This window comes from Eleginops maclovinus, chromosome 18 (genome assembly GCF_036324505.1).
Source record: "Eleginops maclovinus isolate JMC-PN-2008 ecotype Puerto Natales chromosome 18, JC_Emac_rtc_rv5, whole genome shotgun sequence".
Lineage (NCBI taxonomy): Eukaryota > Metazoa > Chordata > Actinopteri > Perciformes > Eleginopidae > Eleginops > Eleginops maclovinus.
This window is the reverse complement of record NC_086366.1, coordinates 19,683,412-19,694,469: the sequence shown is the minus strand read 5'-3', so window position 1 is coordinate 19,694,469 and position 11,058 is coordinate 19,683,412. Positions and strand designations below refer to the sequence as shown.

The 11,058-nt window shown below is 39.2% G+C and overlaps 1 protein-coding gene across 3 annotated transcripts in view; it reads right to left on the bottom strand.

Annotated features, from left to right (window-relative positions):
• Positions 1–11,058, bottom strand: part of gab2 (GRB2-associated binding protein 2) — a 34,184-nt gene that overhangs the window by 8,319 nt on the left and 14,807 nt on the right. For all 3 annotated transcript variants that reach the window (XM_063906723.1, XM_063906722.1, XM_063906724.1), the window contains exon 3: positions 106–334. In XM_063906723.1, the coding sequence (XP_063762793.1) occupies positions 106–334 (229 nt within the window). The remainder of the gene's footprint in view (positions 1–105; positions 335–11,058) is intronic.

Here is an 11,058-nt window from a genome sequence, read left to right as displayed (position 1 = left end):
CCTTAGAGGTTTCTAAGCTGAGGAAACGTCCTAAACCTGTACGTTGACCTGCATCAATGGATAACAGGAAACTGACACAGGACGCCTGAGGGTCGTGATCTTTACCGTGCACTCTCTGTCTTCCTGCTCATGCACTGGTGGAGGAGGAGGTAGTCCTGGGGTGCACTGTTGGACAGGGAGCCGTGGTGTGAGTGGCGCACAGGCACATCAAAGGTAAAGAGCACTGGCTGGCTGGAGTGGATGGGGGCAGACGACTTGCGATCTCCAGTCAGGGGAGCAATTGAGCCGCTGACATCTGGTCCCACAGAACGGGGCATATGGTGTAACCTGCCATCTGCAGACAGGAGAAATTGGAGTTATTGATTGTTTAACCTGATAACATGTTTTATTTTCAGGCTTGTAGGAGAAGATGCTGTGCAATCAACACAAGTAAACACCCCTAAACCATTTTTCTACTGAAGTTACAATTCTAGAGTCTAAGGGTAGTGTGTAGGCTAATTCATTTGATGGGTTTAAGCCTTTACATGACCTTGCCTTGTCTTGAACTCAGTAGCTTTCAGTATGCACTCTGATCAATAGAGAAGAGGGATCTGTCTCAAGGGAGCAGAGAAAACTGAATCCTTCTGCTTTTCTGGGCTGCAGGGTATGAGTGATTCACCAGCACATGATCCAAGTTATCCTTTTCGAATAGTGCCAGTGTGCTTTCTTTTATTTTATTGAGTTGCATCATTCTGCACAGCGGGACTGTGTGAACAACATGGTCATAAAGTCTTCTTGTTTATGTGTGACATCCCTGATATCGGCATTGAAAGGCTACAAAGAAAAGACAAATCTGAGAAGGAGATTCTGCAAATAGACTAGGCAGGGAGCCAAAATTAGGAGGCGTACACTGAGCTGTAGGAGTGGAGAGTGGGCGGCCCACTGATCCATCGACCCATGGTGCTGTTTGCAACACTAGCTGATGGCAGAGAGGGAAAAAAACTCAATCAATCTGCTTCTCTCTCTCTTTTATTGTATACAACGTTTTGTATGACCATATTTATACAAGAGCAATGAGATACATCTATTTGACATTGGGTTCATTCTTATAAATATTGATAATTTATTGCTTATTTTTGGAATTGTTTGTTTTATGAAATGAAAGAAAGAAGAAAAATGCCCAATACAACATTCAATTACTAAGGTAATGTCTTTGAATTAATCGCCTAATCTATCAATCAACTACAGCTGCAACAATTAGTCAACTAATCATCAATAATGGATTAACAGAAATATAACTGCCAACTTTGATGATTAAATAATTGTTCAATATTTTTCATGCAAAAATCCCCAAAATGTTGGTTTCAGCCTCTAAGAAATGGAGCTTTCTTGATGGTATCTGTTATATCACTTTAGAATACATATCTTTAGGCTTTAACAGGCAGAGACATGACAAAGATAACAATAATGCACCCCATAGAATCTGTTACATAGACATAATTGATCAGATGCAGTCATAAGCTGAAGCACATCAAGGAAATTCAAAAAATCCATAAAGTGAAAAGAAAAATAAGTGTTGTTCTAACACGAATCATATCTGAAAAGTCATTTCCCACTTCTCTCTAACAGACACACATTTTTCTTATCCTCCACCATTCTCCCCCTCCTCTTTCAGACCTTTACTGAGCATGTTATGGGTCAAACTGCCCTTTAAGAAGAGGGCAATGTCATGTGAGTCATAATGTGAGCTGACCATTCAGAGGGACCACAGCCACAGTGATACAAGTGTGGTGTGTGAGCATGCGTGTATGCATGTTGGATGGTGGGAGGGCGGAGGTATTTTGAAGCCTAGTTAGCTGAATGAGGTCACGTCCATGCCTTAGGGGGAAAAGGCCTCTGCTGTGGGGTCTCCAGGCCAGTGGACATCAGTGAGATGCCCAGTCCCACAGCCACACAGGCAGGGACTCCCCCTCATGATCCTCAATTACGGTATTGTTCTGTGCGATTCTAGTCTCCCTAGACTGGTTAGGCATCATCTCCTTTCTCTACAAAAAGCTTTGTAAAAGCTTCCATCCAGTGTGGTGAGTACTAACATGGGTATATATATTGATTTGTTGTAGAAAGACAGCTCCCCCCTCCTACTACAGCGGTGAACTGCATGGAAAAACACATGCAATGACTCAAATACTGACAACACAACACAACTTCAAAAGTGTGTGTTCACAAGAGTTTTCGTGTGTGCCATAAATGATCCTTTAGTAACTGACTCGATTGTCAGAATCAGAAGGAGAAGAAATATGACTTGTCCAGTCTGCTGATTGAACAGCATACATGGCTCATCACTGACACTAATGGGTCTGATGATGTATGTTATCACTGGGAAGCAAGTCCATCAAGTCGTTACACAACACAAATATGAGAAAACTGCAGAAAATATAAACGCTGAAAGTTTCCCCCTAGGTGCTTGTAGTAATATTCCCACAACTAATGTACTGTGACCATCAATATAAAGATGGTGAGAAGCTTATTAACCAAAGACAAAAGACACTTATTACATCTTACAAAGAAAATCATAAAACTGGGAGGGACAGGCACTAGTGAAATAAAGGCTTATTATAGCTTTTTAAGTTAAGAGCCTAATCTCATTAGCAGAGACGGTTTTCTTCACGACTACGCCGAAACCGCAACATCAAACAGGGCACTTAAAAGAGACAAAAGAGTTCATCCCATTACATTCCTTAGCTTGAAACAAACATCAGACTATCAACAGTAATGCATTAATAGACCCTTTGGGTTGGTGAACGACATATGGGTATTCTGGGTCAAAGAGCTCCTAAGTTCATGAGCAATTTTCCAATTATTCTCTATAATACATCACCTACTGTCTCATCTGCTCCATGGCTATAATCTAATAAAAGCCGGCTGCTGGTCTCAGGAGGCCAAAATTAGAACCGAGCTGGATCACTAAGGACAAGAGCGTCTTTGTAGGGTGCTCATTTCCTCTCAGTCCGGCTAGATTTAGACAAGGACATATGATAATCTAATCTCCAATGAGAAAAATCAAAAATAGAAAACACCACTAACCTATTAAAAGGGTTTCTAATGGAAAAATGAAAAACAAAAAAGGGATATTTAAATGTTCTTAACATGGCAGATATGCTTTTCATCAGGATTACAATCATCCCTTTAATATTCCAAACAACATAATTATCTAAAGTACATGTTGTCCACCTGCCTTCAATTTCAGTGCAAGAAAAATGCAATTTACTTAATGGTTTCATTTCAGATTGCACTTAAAAATATGGCCTCAGGGCCATGCAGTTACAAGGAGTGTTGCAAATTAACCTAAGATATGGCTCTGCATGGTGGCCTGGTGGAGAAGGGGGGGGGGCATCTTGTGACACATAGGTCAGGCAAAGGTTTGATCCCCTGTGGGTCCTGTCAAAATGCCCTTGAAAAAGGCCTCTACCTGTTCAGTTGGTTCAAGTCAATCTATAATAAAGAGCATGGGCTAAATGACCTGAGTATAGTACGTGCCGAATACTTCAAAATTGAAGTTCTAAATCAACCTTCTCTTCCTTTTTTCCATCTCTCTTCATTAAGTTTAACCCAGTACTTCAAAATAGTTGCATATAAAGATTCAGCTACACTATAATATTGGTAATATACTATTTTAGTTTAATTATTGTTTTAGGTGATGACATCAAATATGATGACAGACAATCATAACTTATTTCCAAAACCTCAAGCTTTGAATGTAAAAGAAAGACCCTCAAGTAGGATGCAGCTTGTGTGAAACTAATTCCTTTTCACTGCTGATTCCAGGAATATAGATACATCATTTGTTGTCCTGCTTGGATCTTCCAGACCAATGACTCTTTAAAGCAGCACTGTCCCAGGAGGCCACATAGTGGTTCCATTTGCATGTGTGGCTATTGGGGTGGCGGGGTTGGGAGCTTTCCATGAGACTGACATAACTGGATAAAGGACATGCTAGCTTCAGCAGAGATGGGTTAGTTGACACAGTGGAGAGCTGTTAGCACTGGGGGAGTGTGATGCTCAGCAGGAAGAGGGAAAATGGCGTCCTTGCTTTATACATCCATTTTTTTGCTAGTTAGTCTGAAGTGAACAAAGAGACATGGTTTCATTCTACTTTGAAAACAACTCAGAAGAGTATTAAGCAGAGCAGACACACAGGAGCATTCCCTGATCACATTACTCTTCTGCCTGCCCTGCACCACAGCATCATGTGAGTACCACCCCCTCCACTACACTGCGACATCAATTCGCTCCAAAACACTAAACCGATCAATTCTCCTAAAAGGCTCAGGCTTCTCTGGGGCTAATGAAATACAGAGTTTGGCTAAAGTTTGAAACAGTTTGAAAAAATGCAATATTTACCTGGAAAAGACTGTGCTGCTGAATGCAGCAAACTAATCTGTTAGCGAAAATGAAAATGTGCTCTGACAATTGAGTGCATTACAATATGGCAACATGCTTGGTGTGGAAACACAGATGTCACTAGGAATGGAATTGTTTTTTGTTGTGTACGCTCTCAATTACAAAACACTTTCCACTTGAAATGTGGATGTTTTATACAATCACTGCAATCACCTTAAGTGCATTTTTCAAGAGTGAATACATTAATAATAAGCAGCCTGGTTGCCTGTTAACAATGCGAGCAAAGCGAATGTTCAGTAACAATCCAGGTTATTATTTCTGAAAAATAGAAAACAAATATATCATTGTGTGGTGTCTGAGAAAATAGATAATTAAATACACATAACGCGTTTGCAGATTGGAATACAAATTTGAACCACTGATATTGGTCGTGTCAAGAAACACAACACTTGAAAGAAGTTTAGGATTAGACATCGACCTTGAATGATTAAGGTTTGGCAATGGCCTCCAATGGTTAGGGTTAGGCATCGGCTTAGAATGGTTGAAGTAAGGTATTAACCTGTAAAGGGTTAAGGTAAGACATTAACCTTAACAGTTAAGGTTAGGGGTTGGCCATGAAAGGTTAAGGTTAGAGCAGGTCCTCAGGAAGAAAGTCTTACAAGAGTTGTGTGCAGTTTGCTTATCTGTGGTTGCATAGTAGACAGACACTTCACATTTTAAGAAACGTGGAGTGAAAAATGAAGCAGAACATCCTCCACTTAGCAAATACTGTAGACATGCAGCTTTGTTATAAAGACCTGCCTGCCCACATAAAGTTCTTCACCACTAAGAAGTTACATGAAATATCTGCACACTCCTGTACACAGGGGGCGGCTCTGTAATTAGACCTTTATCTGTGATTACACTACCAGCCTACAAATTACAGTGAATCTGTTATAGTGTGAAAGGAGAGAGATGCCTATCTGCATAACAAAGAGCGATTATACTCCAAATTGCTGGTTACAAGTCGAAAGGATGAAGAAGGTATATAAACATCTACCTACATCAGCTGATTTGAACACAAACAGTTGGTCAAAGCAAATATTCCATTCCAATATAGTCTCATTGTCATAAGACTGTAGGCTGGGTAGCTGACAGCAATTACAGTGATTGGGTTTGCCACACAGGCCAATACTTAACCTGTTATCTGAACAATTTAGCTTATGCCAATCTAGAGCTTTTAAAAGGACACCTACAACCTGGGTCTGCCCAAAAACATCCAGAAATGGTATTACCTAAACAGTTACTGAACACCATATAATCTACCACTTTGCTCACAACAACCACATGAATGAATATAAAAAACAATGCCCTGATTTTGCAACATTATGTAACCGCTTGCTTGCTTCTGGTTGGTCTCACTGAGTGACATTTCTTTCTTTTCAAGGGAAGTTTAAGTGTTGCCAACAGCAGTCACAGTTTAACTGACATTTCATATGCACAGCCACTGTGGAGGAGCAAAGCAAACACTTACCACAGCGTCACTGTAATCAAGTATGTTCCTCTTTGATTATTATCGGTATCACAGAACACAAGAATTATTAAATGAGAAAGTTTTGATTAGATTACAATATTTCCTCAAATGTAACATCTTGACCACCTCATTGAAATGGCATGGTCACAATGAAGTCTAATAATTTCATCATGAATCATTCGGATATTCAAAGAAGTATAAACAAATCATCAATCTGTCTTGACACAGGAGCTTTAATATAAACCGCCTTTGAAAAAAACAAATCCCTTTCCAACGCCTTTTTGATAAAAACTGATGAGGCTGCTGCTTTACTTGCTGATTTAGTAGTTATCATTTTTTTTCCATTTCTCACCATCTTAAGGCCAACAGTTTAACTGAAAAACAATACTGACGTTTTTATTTTTCCCCCCTACTGATAGCCAGGGGAACAGACAAAACTAGGAGGAGGAAAAACAAAAAAGAGTGGGAGCTGTCATGCAAAACAGGGAACAAAAAAAAAAAAGAGGTCTGCTGACAAGTAAAAACCTCATCCTTTAGTTGAGATTATCCTCATCTCAGAGTTCAAACAGCTGGGGGAGAGCAGAACAAAGCCCATGATTGACGAGATGATGTTCCATTCATTAGATTGTGCTCGGGGGTGGGTCTCCCTGGGTGCAGACACACGCCACACACCCAGCCGTCACTATCTGACAACAACAGCGCTAACACCCATCAGCAGATTGTGAGAATAAGAAAAACATGTAACACAGTGTAAACGGTATTATATTGACTGGTTACTTTCCAGTTCCTGTTAAATCTCTTGCATTTATTATCACTGTTTGTTCAAAATCAGTGACAAGCACATGTATAATTCCCTCAAAAATGTGTATTGCATTCATGTTGTTATAAGTGATTCAAGATTTATACATCCATTTTTTTGCTAACTTCTTGATGATGGGTGTGCACAACATATTCTCAAGTCTCCAGCAAGTGTTTCAGATGTTGCTAGTGTTATTGTGGGATGCACAGCAGTGGCAGCAATAGCAAACCGACCTCAGACAGCTCTGTGACAGCAGAAACCTGACCTTCCAGTGCCATGGAGTCTCATTGTTCCAACAAAAAATCAATACACACAAAGGGCACTTTGGGAGGGGAGAGGCAGATGTGTAGCCGAAGAACAGGGAAGTATGTTTGTATGTACTGCATGTGCCTGTAAATATGTATTAAATATGTTGTAGGCTACAACACTGGCCTGTTATTTCTTTGAATCAAGCCAAAATGATCAACATAAAATTGGACTCTTGGAAAAGAGTCAACCAAATATAAAAAACATTTTCTACTTGGCCGATTTATTAAGCATGAGTGTATTTTCTGCTCAAAATGTGTGATATTCTTCTCTCAGACTTTCGTCAACACACTGGACCAGCGTGGATGGAACTAAATGTGTGCTGCTCAAAGCATTGAAAATTTTACTTTCCATACTAATCTTTCTATCTAGAAACAATGTCCCGTTCACTTTGAATAATACACAGACCTCATTGAGAAAAGTAATACAGGAAATAGTCCCTACTGAATATATTGTACAAAGGCAAACAAAAAGTTTACAGTTTGTTCTGGGGATTATCTGGAGTGACAGAGGACCTTCTGCAAAACAACCTCCTGTTTTTCAGTTGTACCTTTTAACTGTATAAGGATAAACCTAAAACAAATATATACTCATGGCCACCAGGAAGAGTCAACTAGCTTTAAGGATGTAAATAATCAAATGGTCTGAGTGTGACAATGTGTGGGGCATTGTGAAACCTCATGAGATAAAATATATATTATATCAAAAGGGAAAGTTGCCCATGCTCGGTTGTGTAACAAAGAGCTGCTGGCATGTACTTGGCCATCCTTCCTCAAAGACAGACTGACAAAAGGTAGGTTCAGATCAAGGTGCTGATATAACTCATGCAGGCAGAGTCTCAACAAAACCATCTGAGGAACAGAAACACTTCTCTTTAAGATTCACTATTGTCTAGCCAAGCCTGGTTGATGCCATTCACAGTCATTGTAGGCTTCCCATTGGCACTGCAGATGTATTAGGAAAACAAATATGACATTGTGTACAGTAAGTAACACTGCTTAATAACATCAATATTAATTGCAGACACCCAGTGGTCTGGTTTACTCCCCCTGTCTGGCTTTGTATGAAAACTAACATGGTTCTGCTTAACTTGCCATTTGTGTGTCGTCTTCTGTTTGTCTCAGTAAGATAGTGTACTTTCCATAAGAGGAAGTAACTTCTCATGTTTTTCAGAACATGGTTTTGTTTTTTTTCTGAAAGGGAATTCCCAGTCTGTTAGGTGACACACAGGCACAGATCGGCAGATGTCTGCCAAGAGGAAAACCCACAAAATATATTTACCTTCTTAAAGATCTTTGTGAACAGTTATCCTCTGTTTGCTCTGAATGTTTTCAAAGTAACTGAGTCACTTCATCAAACCAAAATCACTTAACCAACAAGTACAGGATTCTGTATCAACTGATAAAAGTTCAGTGTGTTAAAGTTAATGTGTTGCTGGTGTGAAACTGTGGCTCTGCTCCACGAGCGCTTTGTGTTCACAGACTCAAAGAGCAAGATCAGAGATGTCGTGGAAGGATTACTGATTCACGCAGGGAGTCTCCTTCTCACACATACTCTTATTTCTATATCTTACAGTCACACAAATTGTCAGTGACATCGACATCAATGTCAGCCTCAATACACATTTTTATTCACTGGCCTGGTAGTTTTTTCAGGTTAGATTGGGAAAAAGCACTGAAAAAATGTTTGTGTTGTCAAAAATGTAATTTATTTCCATTTGACTGCAGTAAGTTGTATTAGTTTTTTTTTACACATGTACACGGCTTTGTTCAACACTCAAAGGACGTTTAATACTTAGTCGGTCACTTGATGAGTTGATCCTTAGAAAACTGATCTATAAGGTTATTCAGCAATGAAGACATGTGTTTACAACTGTGGAACAATCGAGACTCCCAACATCTTAATTCAAGTCATTGAATTATTGGTACAGTTGGTTCCCCAAGCATCTGTCCTAGGCAGCTAACAACAGCTAAAGGATGTTGTTTATTGTTCATTGTTAATCCATTATAGGATACTTTGAGGTTTTGGGCTATTAGAGAAGAATCACTTGCTCTTGTAATAATCAAAAGTTATTTTTTGATTATTATATAATAGGTGGTTTCAGCTTAGCGGTATTATTCCACTTGTGTGAGAAAAAAAAATACTATCTAGATCTGCAGGGTAGCAGGCAAGAGAAGAGAAGCATGTAATTGCATAACATTCAACAACTTATTCCTAGGAAAGACACTGCCCTAAATTCCTGTCAGGCAAAAAAAATGTTTCCATAGAAAGTAAGTGTTGACCAATAAGAAAATGTCTAGTTTGTTCAAGATGGAAAGCAGAAACAAGCAGACACCGGCAAGTAGAAGGAATGTGTATGAGCATCAGAACAAACACAATCAGCTTGTTTCAGATCGTTTCAGATCAGCAGTGGGTCAGCTCGGAGTGGTTTTATTAACCAACTCAAATTCATGGCTTTCTCTAAATAAAGTCCTTGCTTTTTCACATAATTCAGACAGCAGTAATGATGTAATAGAGAGCCAGTGGTAAATCAAGCAGCTATTCCCTTGAGGAACAAATACATGAGAAAATAACATCTACATTTCCACTGGTTTTGCTCACTATTCAGCTGCACACATGGAATTTAGAACCACTTCTACTACTTAGGCATCTAAATAAATTAAGTTGCATAGGAGCAATGGAACTTTACGTCTTATAAGAGTAGCATAAGATTTAATGAATGCCTCTCTAGAGCTTTGAAACATTTGAAGAAGGTATTAGTTTTGGTTTTGAATGCTTGTCAAAAGTGTTGGCATAATTAATGCTGAGAATCATGATTTTGCTTGGAATAAGCTGCAAGTGGTTTTTCATAGAAAAAGATAGCACAAGTAGAGGTAATAACAAGCGATAAAGCCCTGTTATGATGCACAAATACTAAAATAGAGTATGATAAATACATTTAGATGAACACACACAGCGATTTCTCAAAAACACGAAAGACACATTAAATGAAGTCTCTTGATCAAGATATTGTGTCACTAATGCAGCTGTGATGACATAAACCCTCTCAGTCCCCCCACCCATTCTCCCAGCCACACCCCGCTGGCTACAGTTTATACAGTTTGAGATTCATAACAAGACCTCGCTAGTTGTTGAACTTGTAGCAGGGTTATCCCCTCCTAATGTGAGAAATATAAGACAGCTGTTTTTATTTCACACCTGGACATATTGCATGTTGCAGATGATCAACCATGTGCACATGATTAACGTCCACCAGCTGCCAGATGCCGGGAAAACAACATCATGAGCTCAATCTGGATGAAAGAAGAATATGTGAAGAGTATATTTTACAAACTCATGAAAACACACCCTATACTGATATGGGGTGCAACTAATTATGTTTTTCATTATTTATTAGTCTGCTGATTTCTTTCTTGATTCACGGTTTATACAATTACCAAAAGAGGGGTCTTAAAATACCCAAGACCCAAAGAAAGTCAGCTTAATATGTATAAACAGAAATAATCTGGAAAATGTCATAAGAGAGCCTGACAACTATTTTTTTACATTTCTTCAAAAATACTTACCATTAATGGGGCCCTTTTATGCTCATTTTCTGGTTCATATTTGTATTTTGTGTCTCTACTGTAACATGTCTCCATGCTTTAATGTTCAAAAAGCTCTTTATTTTTCTCATATTTCCTGTGCTGCAGCACCTCTTTTCACCCTCTGTCTGAAACCAGAGCCCAGTCTGCTCTGATTGGTTAGCTCGCTGGCTTGGTTGTGACTGGTCAACCACCTAGAGATGTACCCGAACCTTAGCCTATCACGTGCAATGTGTTTAAGCACTAGCCAATAAAAGCTTGAGTGTTACAGAGTGATGTCATTGCGTTATGAAACTCCCTCTGGAGGGAACTTCCGATTTTAGTCTTTCCAGACCATTTACATCCACAAAAACCTATATACCACACTACAGGAAAGGGAAAACCCTTTAAAAAGGGTAAAATATATCATCAGAAAACAGAAATATTGTTTCTGTTGATAGACTAATCGTTGTGGCTCTACTGAATATTCGTAGTAA